The 17,407-nt window shown below is 50.4% G+C and overlaps 1 protein-coding gene and 1 long non-coding RNA gene across 7 annotated transcripts in view; one reads left to right on the forward strand and one right to left on the reverse strand.

Moving 5' to 3' along the window:
* Unc93a (unc-93 homolog A) overlaps positions 1-15,390 on the reverse strand; it is a 31,658-nt gene extending 16,268 nt beyond the window's left edge. The window contains exons 1-5 of one of the 6 annotated variants that reach the window (XM_087895997.1): positions 15,286-15,390; positions 3,838-3,903; positions 3,465-3,612; positions 671-852; positions 6-235 (exon numbers count right to left, since the gene is read on the reverse strand). In XM_087895997.1, the coding sequence (XP_087752123.1) occupies positions 6-235; positions 671-852; positions 3,465-3,551 (499 nt within the window). In that variant the 5' untranslated portion in view covers positions 3,552-3,612; positions 3,838-3,903; positions 15,286-15,390. Of the gene's footprint in view, positions 1-5; positions 236-670; positions 853-3,464; positions 3,624-3,837; positions 3,904-11,651; positions 11,797-15,285 lie in introns of those variants that run through there. The other 5 variants (XM_087895986.1, XM_087895981.1, XM_087895994.1 and 2 more) reach the window with 5 other exon arrangements.
* Positions 11,803-14,864, forward strand: LOC125392329 (uncharacterized). The gene is made up of 3 exons (XR_007229462.3): positions 11,803-11,936; positions 14,149-14,284; positions 14,714-14,864. It is a non-coding gene; the product is annotated as an uncharacterized LOC125392329 (long non-coding RNA).
* Positions 15,391-17,407: the final 2,017 nt, after the last annotated feature.

Raw genomic sequence — 17,407 nt, forward strand, 5'->3', positions numbered from 1 at the left:
TTTACCTATACTGGGCGCCTGGCTGAACACCAGCGAGGAAATCAGGTTGCCCCACATTCCGGAAGACTGGAATATAAGAAAGAAGAGGCCAAAGTACTGGTTCACCACATCCTTGGCCAGCTTCCCCTCTTTCTGCGCTTGCAAACTTCCCATGATGGTGATGTAGGTACACTGGGCCGACCACAGGGGAGCTGCACCCAGGCCCAGCAAGACCGAAGTAGGGATCAAGGTGTGCCTGCAAAGAGACCCAGCAGAGCGGAGGAAGGGATCAGCGTGCATCCACACAGATGCCCAGCAGGATGGAGGGGGGTCAGGGTGTGCCCAAAGAGGCCAGTGCGGTCCACACTCAAAAGCTGAGGATACAGGGGATGGATGTCGGTCCCTTGTTGGCTGAATCCCTGAGAATCACCTACATCAGACTCCCTAACCATTTGGGCCGTGAGGATGTGGCGAGGGCAGGGGGTTGTGAGGAGGTGGGGGAAATCCCAAGAAGAGGTCAGCACTGGGGTCAGGAGTACGGGAGGAAATCGGCGGGGACACAGGGAAGATCGAGAGGTGTCATGCTATCACAGTGCTCAGAGGGGCATATTCTAACTCAGTCGCAGAGGACAGCCATCTGCATGAGAGCGCAAGGGACAGGCACTGGGGAGGGCTGGCTAGAGGGCTGTACCAGTCGGGGTAGAAGTTGGCCAGGGAGAAGGTGACGTAGCAGCACATAGAGCCCACCATGGTCCACTTGCAGCCGAACCTCTTGATGAGGACAGGTGGGAGGAACATGGAGGACAACATCATAGTACAGTAGATGGTGCTGAGGGTCGCCACGCCCAGGCCGTCCTCATTGTAGAGGCTGCTCTGTGGAAGAAAGGCCAGCCATCAGAGGAGGGGACAGTCGAGGGAACCGTGTGGGTGCCGGTGCTGGGCTCAGGGTCCTCTCAAACCCCGAGTCACCAGACAAGCCTTCTTACTATAAGGGGCACTACCGCAGTGGCAAATAAAGCCAGCTTCCCAGACTACCAGGAAGAACACCGCCAGGACTCAGAAATGGCCACGGTGAGCCCTTCAACTGGACTTTTGCTTCTGGCCTTAAGGCTAAGGTGGGAAAGGTCCGTGGTGGAGCTGCGGGGAAGACCCCCGACAGAGCAGAGACAGCGCCTACCGTCCGGAGCCCTGCATATACAATGATTCACTGCTATGCCACAGGAGTGCCTGGCATAACGCTGACGTGAACTGACCCAGAGGGCTGGAGGAGCACTGCTGGATTTGTGGCCAAAGAAACCAGAAGGACTTTTTCTTCTTCTGTCACTTGTAAGAGAAAGTGAATGAGAGGAGGATGAAGGAGGGGAGGAAGAGAAGAAGGAGGAAGAGGAAGGGGGAGGAAGGGAAGGAGAAAGAAGATGGAGGAAGAGGAGGAGGAGGAAGAGAGTGGCAAGAGGAAGAGCATGAGAAGGGAGGGAGAGGAAGGGGAGGAGGAGGAAGGGGAGGAGGGGAAGAGGGAGGAGGAAGAATGACAAAAGAGTACAGGAGGGGAGGAGGAAGGGGAGAGGAGTGGAAAGAGACGGAGATGCTCCCCCAGCATGCTACCTGTCCTCCCCCACGTTCTGTGCCCACTGCACCCAACAGACTTGCTCTAGCCCGTCCCTTAAACCCCTTCAATCTGTCTAAAAGGAGTTGGGCACCATCCTCTGACATGGAGTTTTCTGGGTACTTCGTGTTTATGGAGTAGCTAGAAGCGCAGTTCAGCCTGGTCCTTTTACAAACAGTTTTGTCCTGGGTGTTTCACTCACAGCTGTGAGCTTGCCTGCTTCCTCTGCAATTCTAGTGAGACTCTGACAGCAGCTGTCAATGTTGGGATTTCTCTGTCGCCCACATTACCACAGCAAATTAGGGAGGGACTTTTGTGACTGACAATTGCTTTTGACTGCAGACCACTGGAAAGGAAGACAGGCATCAATATCTAAGGAGAGCCAGAATTTTAGAAGCTAATGGCTTTTTTCCACATGAGTGCCCGCACTCCAATGCCTAGGCTGGTGAGTGCTAGACAAGCTCGTCTGTGCAGTAGACATATAAAGACACGCACATGAAGATTGCATGGAGTAGACCTGATTGCATCAACATACAGCAGTCTCTCAATCAGGCCAAGGAAAGGCTTGGGAGTGCTTTCCACTAGAGGGCCGTGCCAGACTACAGAGACACAAATCATCCACCATCTTCAGCTGGTGAACACAGGAGCTATCAGAAACCAGAGAGCAGGCATCATCATGGAGCTGGTGCTGCCAGTACTGCATGAAACCCCGTCTTAAAAGAAAGAAAAGAAGAAGAAAAAAGAATAGAAGAATGGCAGGAAGGAAGGAGAGGAGAGAAGAAGGAGAGAAGAAGAGAGAAGAGAAAAGGGAAGGAAAAAAGAAAGGAAGATGGGTGAACAACGAATGGATGGATGGATGGATGAATAGATGAATGGATGGATGGATGGATGGACGGACGGATGGGTAGACAGACGGACAGACAGACAGATATCCCTTTTACTGTAATTGCTACAGGAAAATTTGTCAAATCGTCCCCAAGCCCAAGGGATCCGGGCCCATATGACCTAGATACACATGACCCCTGAGCCCAACCTGTTGGAGGCAGCTGCATGGTTTTCAAGCAGACTCGTGGACTTGAGCAAGAAGGATTCCATAACTGTTCAAAATGCAGATGATTTTGTCAAAGTTCATAGTTTTGCCCAAAGCTTCTTATAAGGTCAAGTGAGGATTAGCAAACTGACATTTCTGCCCCACCACAAAGCCCAGAGCACATAAAACCCCCAATAGTCTCCCTTATCTCTTTTGACAATTCAAAGGCAAAGTGTCCTGAGCCCTCCTCCTTCTTGCCCCAGGGTCACACACACCTGGGCTGTGGAGCTCTGGTGTCACTCTGTGGGAACAAGACTGAACATTGTAGGGCTTCACTTGAAAAAAAAAAAAAGAATGTGCCAGGGAGTGCAGGAGAGTGTGGATTGTGCCAGGGATGCGGGAATGTGTGGATTGTGCCAGGGAGTGCGGGAATGTGTGGGTTGTGCCAGGGAGCCTGAGAGCATGTGAGTTGTGCCAGGGAGTGCGGGAGCATGTGGGTTGTGCCAGGGATGCGGGAATGTGTGTGTTGTGCCAGGAAGTGCGGGAATGTGTGGGTTGTACCAGGGATGCGGAAGCGTGTGGGTTGTGCCAGGGAGCGTGAGAGCATGTGAGTTGTGCCAGGGATGCAGGAGCATGTGAATTGTGCCTGGGAATGTGGGAGCGTGTGGGTTGTGCCAGGGAGCATGGGAGAGTGTGGGTTGTGCCAGGGATGCGGGAATGTGTGGGTTGTGCCAGGGATGCGGGAATGTGTGGGTTGTGCCAGGGATGCGGGAATGTGTGGGTTGTGCCAGGGATGCGGGAATGTGTGGGTTGTGCCAGGGTGAGCTGGATAACACGACAAATGTATCTCACCTGCAGATTCTGCAGGCCTCCGTAGGCTGTGAAGAGGAGGAAGAAACCACAGGAAACTACCAGGACATTCTTCAGGTTTCTCCCCATCACGCAGACAGACGTGTGTCACCACCAGCGGATGTCAGGGGATGCGTACGCTTGTGTTTCCCTAAAAGACACCTGCTGGAGCATGGGAAACAGGGCCGTGACCGAGCGGTCCCACCCACTCTGGGTTACAAGTAGGCTGGCCACTAGGCTTTGCATAGTTAGTAACCCGCTTTTGCAGGCCCAAGTCTACCTTAAGCTTATTCTCTGGGAAGATTATGACTTAGTAATCAGCTCCTCTGCAATTTTCCCCTATTACTTTCAGATAGGAATATCACATCTTATGTACCTTTGAGAGTAACTCCTATGTCCAGAGAAATTGCCAGTGGTGCAGAATGTGGGATATTCTTCCGTCCTAAGGAACAAGACAGACACACACCTTTAATCCCAGCACTCAAGAAGCAGAGGGAGGAAGATCTCTGTGAGGTCGAGGTCAGCCTGGTCTACAGTGTGGGTTCCATGACAGCCAGGGCTGTTACACAGAGAAACCCTGTCTCAAAAGAAAAAACAAACAAACAAACAAAAATTTAAAAAAGTAAAAATCATCAATTTTTAGAAGCCTTGTCCATCTTCTGACAAACATTTAATGTGATAAGATCCCAGAGCCAAGGGCTTAGTCGTGCAAAGACATGATTTCACCATGTTGCAATGATGCTTTAAGTGTTGAATATGGTACTCCATTACACGCAGAGAACAATTTTACATGTACCATAGCATTTGCAATCTTGGACCCATTTTAAGACAGCAAAGCCCAGGATATCAGTCCAGAGCTGTGCTGGTTGACCAAGCAGCTGCCAGTCATATGTGGTCACTGAGTCCTTAAGATAGAGCGGGCACTCACTGTGGAACTGGATTTGAGCTTCACTTAGCTAATTAACATAACAGATTCCCGTGGGCACATGCTAGACAGACTAGGTCCAGAGTGTCATAGTGTTCTACCCCCTGTGCACAAGACAAATAAAAAACACCCCATGCTGCACACAGTGCCACACCCTTTAATCTAGGGACTCTCTGGAGGCAGAAGCAGGCACATTTCTGTGAGTCCGAGGCCAGCCTGGTTCACACAGAGTTCCAGGACAGCCAGAGCTTCCTAGTAAGACCTTGTCTCCCTAAAGCATCCTTCTACCCTGTTGTTAATGAAGCTCATTGTTCTTAGACCGTTCCCAAAGTGCTGTGTCCTCCGTCATTTCTGCCAAGGATGAACCAAGTGAGTGAATCTTACAGCCTTGGTAACCGACATGACCAGCAATAATGGAGACAAGGCTCTTGTAGCTTATCTGGTTCCTAGAAAAAGGCGTGTCTTGTGGGATACATGGTTTTAAATATTAAACGGGTTGAATATTTAAATGGGTTATTGTTTCTGAAAACAGACAAGAGGGCAGCACCAGCAAGGTGTTCTAACGTGGGGGTGGGCAGGTACTGCTCCCCAGTCAGTGAAGCGCTGACGTCCCAAGCATGAGAACCTGAGTCTGAGCCCCAACCTGAGTAATAACACCAGACATGTCAGGCGTGTACTGACCCAGTCTAGCCTAACACGGTGACCTCTCTGAGAGAGCCTGTCTCAACAGAGGCAGACAGCACGCCTGAGGAGGACACCTGAAGCTGTCCCCTGGCTTCCACATGCCGGTGTGCCAGTGCACACACAACACAGGAACCCTGGAAACAACCTTGCATCACCATCCTAGCCCTGAAACATCTCTAAACTTCCATTTTCTCTTGAACAAAGAAGCTGTGAAGGTCTGAGAAGCTAACAGTGAAGAGAGCCCTGGGACCACCCTCAATCAGAGTAACCCCAGAAACGACAACAGACAAGGTCAGCTGGAGCAACACAGAAAGCAATGCTTTAATGCGCTCTATCTAATTTTCTGGAGATGTTTTAGCAGTCTTCAACTCCATCATCCTGTCTATAATTACCCCAAATGACTTGTGTGTGATGGGACAACTTCTGGTGTTTTCTTTGCTTTTAGTCTCTTTCTCCATTAGTTTCTCAAACTTACCAGGACTGTGTTTGGGGGTTGGCAACTGACCCTGAAAGCAACTTCTAATAGCTGTTGACTCCACTCCTCACAATCCATCCAGATCTTCCAGGGAACTCGGCAGCTATGAAAATCCCGCCCCCCAGAGGTCTATTTTCCCTTGGCAAGTCAGATCCAGTGTCCTTTGCTGCTCTCCTAGTTGGGAACTGGTTTGCAGCATCAATGTTTCAGTCGTGTCTTTCCCCCAGGATTCTCCCCATCTCTGCCAAGGGGGGATGTTGAAAATGGGAAACAATGAAGTCTGCAAGAAATGTTTTTCGAGAGACATCTACAGAATTGCCCAATCTCTAAGGTGAAAAGGAGTTTTAGATGTGATCTCATGGCCAAAAGCACGGATGCTCTTATTGTCCCAGATCTTGGTTCCTGCCTGGAATGACAGACACAGCCCTGCAGACCTACACTAGGGTGGGAGGAGAGAACAGTAAGCTCGGGAAGCTGATCTGACTGTGAAAGAGAACTGACCTGTGGTCAGGCTCCCAAGGTTAGACAGGGACAGTGCAAGTCTCAGGCGTCACCCCACCTGCTCCCAAGGTTAGACAGAGACAGTGCAAGCATCAGGCGTCACCCTACCTGTAGCTAACACCTGTCCTAGGATTTCCACTCCTGTGATAAAGCCCTGCCAAAAGCAACTTTGGGAGTGTAGAGGTTTGGATAAGAATGGCTCCCATAGGCTCATCTCTTTGGATGCTTAGCCATCAGGGAGTGGCACTATTTGAGGATTAGGAGCTGGCCTAGTTGACGGGAGTATGACACTGGGGGTGTCTGAGATTTCAAAAGCCCAGGTCAGGCCTGGAATGTCTCCCTGTGCTTGCTGAGCCAGTGTAGAACTCTCAGCTCCTTCTCCAGCACCTTGTCTGCCTGTATCCGCCATGCTCCCTGTCATGATGATATGGACTGACCCTCTGAAGCTCTAAGCCAGCCCAGTTAAAAGCAGAGTTGCCATGGGCATGGTGTCTCTCCACAGCAATAGAGCAGTGACGAAGACAGGGAGGGACAGGTTTAGTTCATTCTACAACTCTTGGGTCACACTTGCGTCAGTGAGGGAAGTCAGGGCAGTAATTCAACCCCAGAACTAGATGTGGGGACTGAAGCAAAGGCCATGGAGGAATATTTTCTGCTGTCCTGCTCTTCCTGACTGGCTCAGTTTGCTTTCATATACAGCCCAGGAACACCTTCTCAGTGGCGGTACCACTGCAGTGGGCTGGGCGCTCCCCTGCCAGCCATCAATCAAGACAATATTCGCACACCTGTGGACAGGTCACTCTCACGGAAGTGGCTTCTCGGCTAAGACTCCCCCCTTCTCAGACGACTCCAGCTTAATGTCAAACTGATAAACAAACCAATCAAACCGCAGCAGGGAGAACAGCACCCACGTGGAACTTTAGCCGTGGTCTTAAAGTTGTGGGCAGACAAGAGCTCACTGAACGAAGAGTGAGTGACCCGGTGCTTTCTGTGGACCTCAAGGAAGAAGACTTTTACCCTCAGGATGCCAGGTGGTGTAACGCCCAGCCACGAGAGGTCACTGCTCTCCAGCCACGAGAGGTCACTGCTCTCCAGCCACGAGAGGTCACTGCTCCGCCAGGGCCCAAATCAGGGACTCTGAGCTTCACAACCCTTCATTCAGTAAACCCCCTGCTGAGAAGCTCAAGAGGCTCCTAACTGGGAAGTCTAAGCACGCTGGCTCTTAGGGAAAGCGCTCCTGTGAGCAGCTGCTGTCAGCTTTCTTGGCATGTATGTTTGAAATCTAAAAGCGGCACCAAATAAATGTTCATTGATTCTATTAATTTCCTGCAGGAAAATGAAACGTGAGTATTCAAAGGATGGAGATTATTGCTTCCTTTAGGAATGCTGGAATTCTGGCGCTCTAGGAATGGGTATACCCCACGCTTCCCCCTTTTCCCTTTAGCGGATTGCGTCTGCGCAACCGCAGCTTGGGAAAGAGGCTTCCTCTTAGAATGTATTCCAGAGTTCCTGCAACCCCAGGCTGACTGGCAACCCCACAATGTGCAGCAGACATCGCTTAGCCTGGCTAACCAAACGGCCTCCTGAGGAAACGGGGAGCTTGCCTGGACTCCGTGTTCTTCCTCAGTGAGGCACAGCCAGAGGCAGTCTGAGCAAAGGCTCCATGACTCGTCTGCAGGGAACAGTGAGATCCTCTAACTGCTTCCCACCCCTTTCCAGAAAGCCCAGGCCCATTTGAACGGCAGACTGTAGAGACTGCCCTCACTCTCTCGCTACTGATGAATCCCATAGAGCCCCAGACTGGCAGTTTGTGACCACCTGGGAATCTTGTCTTGACGTCTCTCAGAGGTTCTAGAACACATTCTACTGTTGACATTTGAGTGGCCTGATGGGTCAGTCACCTTTGACTGTAGATCCTGCAGAATCCCTGACCAGGAAATCCCACCCAGCTAAGGCACAGCCATCCTGCACAGAAAAAGGCCAGACCAGGATCTGGGCTCAGTCCAATGTTGTGATATTTTGTCTGTGTTCTGACAAATAAAGCTGGCCTGGAGATGAGAGCACAGAGCTAGTCACGAATTAACCATAAAGGTCTGGAGGTCTGTACAGAAAGGAGACAGGAAGTGACAATACTGGGTGGAGACAGGAAGGGGTCTGAGGATTCGGAGAGGTAAGAAGTCTCTGGTGGTTGCTATGTCTCTGATCTTTCAGCTTTTACCCCAATATCTGAGGCCCAATTTTTTTTTTATTGATGAAGACTAATTAGGTTCATGCTTCATCTCTGCCTACTCCCCCATTGTGGCAGCAGTGCCCGGCTAACCAGAGCTCAGGGATCCACTCACACACCAAGCAAGACACCGGGCTCTGCTCTAGGAGACAGCTGTGCAGCATGCCTGCACATAGCGCCTTGTTTTCTGCGTGTCTCCTTTTTCTCTCTCCAGTACTGTAGACAGGGCTCCCCCTCGGCATCTAGCCACAGATACTTTCCAGGGTCACAGATACTTCCCGGGGTCACAGATACTTCCCCAGGTAACAGATACTTCCCGGGGTCACAGATACTTCCCGGGGCCACAGATACTTCCTGGGGTCACAGATACTTCCCAAGGTCGCAGATACTTCCCGGGGTCACAGATACTTCCCCAGGTAACAGATACTTCCCAGGGTCATCCTGAACCAGGTATTATTGGAAAGCTAGAGCTGGCTGCTGTCAGTATGCCCAGAAGCCTGTGTGCTCATGGGGCAAAGGGCCAGAGGAGGAAACAGATACAAACAAAACAACCAAGCCAATGTCGAAGTCAATCAAGCAAACTCACATGACTATAGGAGCTGGACTCAAGGGAAAGCAGTCAACAGAACTTAGGGCAGGAGACACACAGATGAATCAACACCCACAAGGGCAGAGGTGTAAACGCCATCCACAGCTCTGGTCCACAAATGCCCACGGGAGCAGTTTCTGCCATCAGGAAGGGAAAGCCAGTGCAGCATTGCCTCAGTGAAGCAGGCAGCTCACTATGTGCATAATAACCAGCAAGTTTCATGAAGGCCAAAATCTGGGCAGCTGAGAGATCTCTTCACAGTCGGAGTCCTCAGCACTCAGACAAGGTGCACACAAGTGGTACATGTGTGTGTCCAGCACATCCTTGTAATGGATTGCTCTGCCCCCACTAGCAAAGTGGTAATAAGTTATCCTGGAAAAGCTCAAAGTACAAGCTTGACCCTTGCTCCCACAAAATATGCTCACCCCTAAACCTGGTACACTGTCCCCATGCTAGACAAAGTCATCCTAAGTCTGCTTACCTAGCTTTGCGGCCTACTTCCTTCCAGCTGTTACCTTGAGTTACAGGCAGTTGTAAGCCACTGTTTGGGAGTTGGAAGTTAAACCCAGATCCTCTGGAAAAAGAGCAGCTGCTCTTAGCCACAGAGCCATCTCTCTAGCCACACAGTCTTTATAAATGGCCTTAATAATATTCAGCTACTGGCATGTGGCTTCTTCAGTCTTGGAGCGTGTAGGAGTGTCAATGTGGTTTCCAGGTAAAACTCGCCCTACTGTGCTCCCCAACAAGACAGGGTTTCTTTGTGTAACTCTGACTGTCCCGGAACTCACTCTGTAGACCAGGCTGGCTTGGAACTCACAGAGATTCATCTGCCTCCGCCTCCAGAGTGCTGGGATTAAGGGTGTGCACCACCACCACCCGGCTTCCAGGTTACATTTTTAATACACTATTCAGACCTTTTATGTCTTCTCCTACACGCACAGGAGTTTGTCTTTGTGTCAGCCGATGGCAAAGCCTGTTTGCAAAGTGCCACTGTGCTGCCCATGATCAGACCAGGAACTACCGAACCAGTCATAGCAAAGATCTGCGGGTAGACTCCAGAAACACGAAAACTACCCAATGTTATTAAGGCCATTTATAAAGACTGTGGGGCTGGAGAGATGGTTCAGTGGTTAAGAGCAGTTGCTGCTCTTCCAGAGGATCTGGGTTCAATTCCCAGCTCACACATAGTGGCTTATATCTGTCTGTAAATCCATTCCCAAAGGATCCAATGCCCTCTTCTTGCCTGCATGGGTACCAGGTATGCACATGGTATACAGACATACATGGAGGCAAAACACTCACACACATAAAATTAACAAGAAAAAAATATTACTTGGCTTGAAAAATATAGGAGAAGCTCATTTTCATGAAAAAAATCACATAGGTATATATGTATGTACGCATGAATATTGGTGTAGAATATTTGATGAAACTGTGAACCCCGAGGTTGCATTATTTACTAGAAAATCTTCTTTCTAGTTGTGGTGTGGTTTAGTCCTAGCACACACCTTTAATCTAAGAGCTTTCTGCTTGAATATTGTAAACAGGGTTTTTAAAAAGGCAACCATAGGTCAAGAGGCGGAGCAAGCAACCAATTGACAGGAAGTGAACATAAGCTGATCAAGAAAAAGCCATAGAGAGTAAGAGGGAGTCAGGAGGATAGATGGAGACACACAGGAAGTAGAAGGGAGGGACATTGAGTTTGAGGAGAGTTTTCGAGGCGGTGTAGAAGAGGGAGGTTTCTGGGATGTCGGCTGAGGAGGACAGCCAACTGGGTGCTTTCTCTGTCTCTCTGAGCTGGCAGGCTTTCACCCCAGCATCTGGCCCCCGAGTCTTTACTGGTAAAATCAAACGATGGAGATGTTGTTGAAAACAACAGAATAATTGTGAAAACGTGCCTCTGTGAGACACATCACATTCTGTATTCAGTGGTGCACATGTCTGTATGAGCATACTGAGTGCACATACCTACATACAGAGTCTCGGGTTTGATTCCTCAAGCTCTCCTCTGGGCAACTGAACTTATGTACTATTCTATTTGCTAAACCTACATACTATTCTGTTCTCTTAGAAGATCATCTGATTTTTCCCAAGAAAAGTATTCCCAAGGGAACAATACTTTCAACAGTCAATTTTCTTAGGAGGAACTCTGCAAAACAGACCAGACACCCACTGAATGCGAGCAATCTCCTTCTGCAACAGTTTGCTGGGGTCAGCCAGGGTCATGCTGTAGGTCCCATGTCCGGCTTCTTTCCAACCATCTTACACAGATCAAGTCACAAGAGTTGCCTTATTTTCATGGGTCACCCGTGTTCACAATCTCTGTTCAGCTTCTTGAAGGCATCTGTCCACACCCTAGCCCAGGGACTTATCCGGACATTGGAAGCAGTATGCCACAACACGTAGACATGCAGATGGTAGGAAGAAGCAACCTGGGCTGCCTTGTTCTTTCTCTACACCGCTCTCCTTCCTACAGGTCCCCTGGGTCATTCCCTCAGCGCACATGGATGGGAAACACTTTAGCTTGGGCTATTTACTTTGATCTAAAAGGAAGCCCCAAGCCCATTCCAGACCCCCATGACCTCTAGTAGACAGCTGTGCAGATTGGCACCGCTCACCTAGGATGTATCTCTGAATTCTATGCCTTAGGTAGTGGCCTGTCCCAAAACCAAGCCAGACCCAACCTCCCAAAGACTTGCCAGACCCTTTCTCCCAACCTAGACCTGTGGTTTAGGGGCTGCCAGCAAGACAGTCATCAACTACTTCCTCCAAGGCAAAGGAACACACACCTGGTCATACCTGGCCATCCCTTTTGATCTGTCCCTCTTCGGTGGTACTGCCTAGCAGGGTCCCAAGGCTGAGATGGCCTGGTAAGGTAGGGAGGCTGGCACCGCTCAGCTGAGGGAGAAGTCAGGCTGATGTAGCAGGGCACTGAGAGCGGACAGGATTGTGACTCACAAGGGGGGCAAGAGCTCTGCACTCACAGCCAGGGCTGTGGGAGGGGCTGGCCCTCATGCCAGGGTGTCAGCCACTGAGGTTGGGCAGCTTCTCCACGGTGATGCCAGAGCCCCCAGGTAAAACACACCCCCAAGGGTAAAATTTATGGCCCATTTTCAGGGCTTTGAACACCATCCAAGAATCACAGAGAAGCAGGAGCCACCAGGTCCCTGGCTGCCTGGGCCAGCAGCTGGCACCTGCTCACCTGGACACTTCAGTCTATTTTAGGGTTGAAGAGGCACAATATACAGTGTGCCTCGCCCTACCTAGAACAAAAGGAGAAAAGATTCCAATCCCCCCGAGGACGGTGGATTTGGGGTAGGGGCTACGTTGGACATGCAGGGAAGACTGTGCCCCCTGAAGATTCAGCCAATGAGGCCTTCAGGGGGCAGGGAAATATGATTTTAAAGAAACTGTTTTATACTGAATTGGCATATCAGGCATTTTATGCTTCTTGTTCTGAATTCTGTAAAACCAAAAATGAATCTACCTGACTTTGACTACTCAGGGCCCAGGGCTTTTATTATGAAGTGAAGATCATTTCTCACACCACCTCTGGATAGATAGCCTGTGGTTTTACCAGGCAGGAGTCCTAAAGCTGTGTGAGGACATTGTGGACTCAGTCATGTGAACCCAAGAAGATAGATGGTACTTTTATCTTACCCTGGGTCTTTAGTTTATAGCTGGTATTGATGAGAACATCTCTGTGGCTCAATAAATCATTGCCCTTCCCAAGCAGACCTTGTAAGTCTGCTTTGGGAAACAGAATGAGAGCAGGGCTCAAAACACGGGGTGGGCACCTAGCCCCCTGAGCCGCCCTCGCCCATGCTCAGCCTGTTTTCAAATGTCGCCAGCCCTCCCTGCCCTGCAGTTCTTTGTAGGAGCTCCGGGACTCATTGTCCCTCTTTGGTGAGCACCTGTCGTGGGTTAGTCACTGTGACCGACGGAGTCTGGGGAGCTGAATGTCACCCACCTTTGTGGAAATGTGTAAAAGAGCCAGTGTTGAAGACATAGAGCAACCCTCCCTGGGGTTCTGGCGGAAGGAACAAGGGAGTTGAAATGCCTGTGCGCTTATCTTGAGATCTCCTTCAACAGCCAGTGCTCCAAACAGTCATGGAGACTTGTTCTGCAAGACAGCCCAGACTAGGAAGTATAGAGTCAACGGGCCCTGTGACAGAGCTGGTTGGGCTGGGGCTGAGGAGCAGAGTGGCCAGGAGTTGGCTCATAGAAGACAAAGACTCTATTAAAGTAGCAGAGATCTGAGGCATTTGTAACCCAGTCCTCCTGTTCCTTCAGGCTTGTAAGTGGAGAACAAAATCCCAGCCCACTGTGTGTGTATGTGTGCGTGTATGTATGTGTATGCATGTGCATGTGTGTGTGTGTATGTGAGTGTGAGTGTGTATGTGTGTGAGTGTGCGTGTGCATGTGTGCGTGCCTCTCTGTCTTCCTCTGCATGTGCCTGCATGCACCTCAGGGTCTCAGTGCAGAGGAAAAGGGCTGAGCACACATGGCTTGTGTCCTAACACCAATGGTCTTAGGTGTCCCTCCACCTGGCCTCTTTCTCCTGTCTTTCACCCACCTTTCATTTCATGTGTCAGGTTTACTCCTTTGGTGGTGTCTGAGGGGCAAGAGAACCCACAGCTGAGAGAAAAACCCCATCCTTAAACATATTCACTACGCTTCCCCTCACAGCCCACACTGACGTCTACTGCACACAGGCTCCGAGAACACGGCAGTGGACGCTCCCACCCCACATCTCCACTCTCCCCCTTCTGTCGCTCAGGTGCGGCTCAGTACCCGAGTGTTCTCCCGCCACCTCAGGCTCACAGGTAGTCCCTAACTCACTAGGGACAGGGTCACACACGGGTCCCTTTCCTCATCGCAGGCAGGGGTGGTCAGTGAGATCAGAACCATTCGCCGTCTGGAAGTAGCAGGAAGTAGTAGGAGAGGAGAAGAGCGTATCCTGGTCAGCAGGTGCGCTGAGCCGTCCCCCCCAATTCTAACTCACCCTCTGTGGCCAGCCCCCTCCTCCTGCAGACTACAGACCTTCAGAGGTCGAAAGCCAAGCTCCTGACATTCTCAGTGTCCACGCACACAGAGTTCTGAGGCCAGGCCATTCCTGTTCAGGGTTTGTTCTAACACAGTGCTTCTCGCCCATCTTAATGCTGTGACCCTTTGATACAGTTCCTCATGCTGTGGCGACCCCCAGCCATAAAAGTATTTCGTTGATACTTTGTAACTGTGATTTTGCTACCATTATGAATCATAATGTAAATATCTGATATGCAGGATTCCATATGAGATCCCCAGGAGGTCACGACCCACAGGTTGAGAACCACTGGTCGCGTTGACCAGATTGGTCATCCAACAGGTTGATTTGCCTGTGATGTCCTGCACATGTTCCATGGGGCTCTGAGAGACAATGGTGAACTTCTGAAATCTTAATGAGAAGGTAGAGTGTCAGACCCAGCCTGGGTGGGAAAGAGCCCTCACTCAGCGGAATCGGGAATCTGTCTCCAAGTGCCCTGGACATCCCCCACTCCCTAGCCCTAAGAGGACCGGGTCATAATGTTTTATGGAACACCTGCCCCACTACATACCTCCCTCCAGACCCTAGAGCTTACCTGGAAGCTTCTTCAGGGCCATGCACACTGGGACCTCGTTCTGGTGCTGGGTGACTAGTGCCCTCAGTACAAGTTCACTTTATCTTTGATCAGGGCCTGGTCAATGGGAACCTAAGACCTAAGGCTAGAGAGGCCCTGGAGGGAAGCCTGGATGTGACCTTCAGGGCTCCTCCTAGGAAATGATCTCCCCAGGCTCCTCTCAGTAACTACAGGAATTTCCTCTTCAACAGGAATCTCCTGGCCTCTGCCTGTCACTCTCCGGCCTTGGCAAGAATGGCTCGGCTGTGGAGAATTCAGGCTTTGACCACAGGTAAACACAACCAGGACCAGCTTTCCTCCAAATCACCGCTGGATCTTCCTAACAATAAAGTATTTACCGCGCCCAGTTCTACCCTTCAACCCAAAGTTCCTGAACACTGACACACTCCAAAGCAAAATTCTTGAGAAAGTGAATGAGGCAGTTCAGGGTCCCTCTGAGCCAGCCACAGCCGAAAGCCACCTCAGGCAGGGTTCAAAGCGTAGTCACATGATGCCAGGCCTACCCTGTGGATGGGACAGGCTAGAGGAAGGAAGGCACCTGTACCCAGCCACCAGAGCTGCAGGGTGGGAAAAGTCTACCCTGTCAAACTCCTTCCGGGTGAGGCCAGAGGGCCAAGCTTCCCTCCCCAGGAGCCACACTCGGTACTCCCATGAAGCTCAGTGCTCTGTCACACTCAGTACTGACATCACATCTTCCAGCGCGCCCAGAGACACACTCACTTCAGAGACTTCGGTCAGAAGCCCGCGTTTGTTTGTCTATTACCTGAAACCAGTTGCATTTCTGGGGTCACTCTGGCAGAATGTTTTCCAAAGCCATAAAATGCAACTTCCACTGGGGACGCTGGGCACAAGCTGGCGCCGTGATTGGACTGTTATTTGGGCTTCTCTGTGGGACCCTTGTCTCCCTGCTTTGACCTACTTCCCTGAATGCTCTTTAGAAGGACACACTGGCATTTTACTGAGTGCCAGTGTTGTGGCCAGGGGCCAGAGGCAATGCTGGGGATCGGCTTGGTCTTCGGTTTTGTGGACTTCTCATCCAGTGGGAGGTGGCGTTACCGTAGTCTGTGTTGTGGCATTCCTTCCCAAGGGGTTTACAAGTTTGGTTGTTCCTGCAGAGGGCTCTGAAGCTGGTCTAGAGAGCTGGCATATGACTTAAAACTTGAGGGCATGTTCCAAGCAACTGAAGCAATCGAGCCTGGGGCCTACTGCAAACCTGGATGGAGGCAGGAGGCAGACAGGGAGTCAGATGGGAGACTAGAAAAAGGTAGAAGCCTGGTGAAGCAAGGAGGAGTTGGCACATCACTGACCTTTGCAGATAGGCAGAAGGACAAGATTGCATTTTCTGATATCTTCCTGCTGTTTGTCTCTTAACTCATAGACAGGTTTGTCTGTTTTTACTTTTAATAGAAGTCAAATTATTCCCTACCTCCCCTGCTATTTGCATTTTAATTTATGAAAGTTCTTTGCTGTATTTGGATGTGATGCAGGTCCGCCTCCCTTTCCGTGATGCTGTGTGGCTACCACACTGCATGCAGCTAACATAGTTTACCTGGTAGCCAGCCCACTCCTGGTCAGCATGCTGCTTCCAGAAGCAGACATAATCCTGTGCCATTTTTACCAGCTGCGTGTAACTTAGAAGAGGCTTACAGCCAGGGGACCGCTGAGCGAGTCCCTGTGAGATGCGGGCTCTGAGCCGCTGACCTCAAGGCTGCTCTGCCTCCCTCCCAGCCCACAGCATAGGTCTGCTCCCTACGTGTTCCTCTCCGCAGTCCACACAGCTCCTCCCAGAGCCTGAGTGCTCCCCCAGAGCTTCTCACAGCTCCCCTCACGCTCTCTGCAGTTCCTAGCACCGCCATTCATGGGTCTTGACTGTCTGCCTGCTGGCTGGAAGACACAGCTTATTGTGTTAAATTTTATTATTGTTGCTACTGTGTGTGTGTATGTGTGGTTTGTGTGGTGTGTGTATGGTATGTGGTGTGTGGGTGTGGTGTGGTATATATGTGTGTCTGTGGGGGGGGGGTATGTGTGTGGTTTGTATGGTGTGTGTGAGTGGTATGTGTGTATGGTATGTGGAGTGTGGGGCGTGTGTGTATGGTATGTGGTGTGTGGGGTGTGTGTGTGTGGTTTGTGTGGTGTGGTGTGCAGTTATATACATATGTTTATGGAGGCACTCTGTCAGGTGCCATCCTCTACTCTCCCTGTTATTTTTTCAGGCAGGGTCTCTCACTGAACCTGAAGCTGGCTGGACAGCAAGCCACAGTGATCCTCTGGTCTCTGTCTCCCAGCAGTGGAATTACAGGACAGCTACTGTGCCAAGCTTTCTGATATGACTTTGGGGGATCTGAACTCGGGTCCTACGATTGTATTGCAAATACTTTATCAATGAGGCTGTCTCCCCTCTTTCATGTTGTGATTATTCTTAACTCTAAAGTCTTTGATCAACATGGAAATTCTCTTGTGCCAAAACCAAGAAAATTGATTGGAAATGTTTTTGTTCTGGTTTTGTTTTTTTTTTTTGTTTTTGGTTGTTGTTTTGGTTTGGTTTTGATTTTGGTTTGATTTGGTTTTGTTTGCTTTTGGTTTTTCGAGACAATTTCTCTGTAGCTTTGGAACCTGTCCTGGAACTCATTCTGTAGACCATGCTGGTCTCAAACTCATAGAGATCCTCCTGCCTCTGCCTCCCAAGTGCTGGGATTGAAGGCATGTGCCATCCCCACCCAGAGATTGGAAATGTTTTATGTCATGGCACTGTTATGGTTTAAATAAAATGCTGCAGGTCCCCAAGTGGCGGCAGTGGACAGCCAAGACCACACAAGACCTGCGGTGTTCACCACCATTCCACACCCCGCCTATAGAGGGGAGATGTCACCTTATAAGTCTTGTGG

The sequence above is a fragment of the Myodes glareolus genome, chromosome 1, assembly GCF_982192425.1.
Source record: "Myodes glareolus chromosome 1, mMyoGla1.1, whole genome shotgun sequence".
NCBI lineage: Eukaryota > Metazoa > Chordata > Mammalia > Rodentia > Cricetidae > Myodes > Myodes glareolus.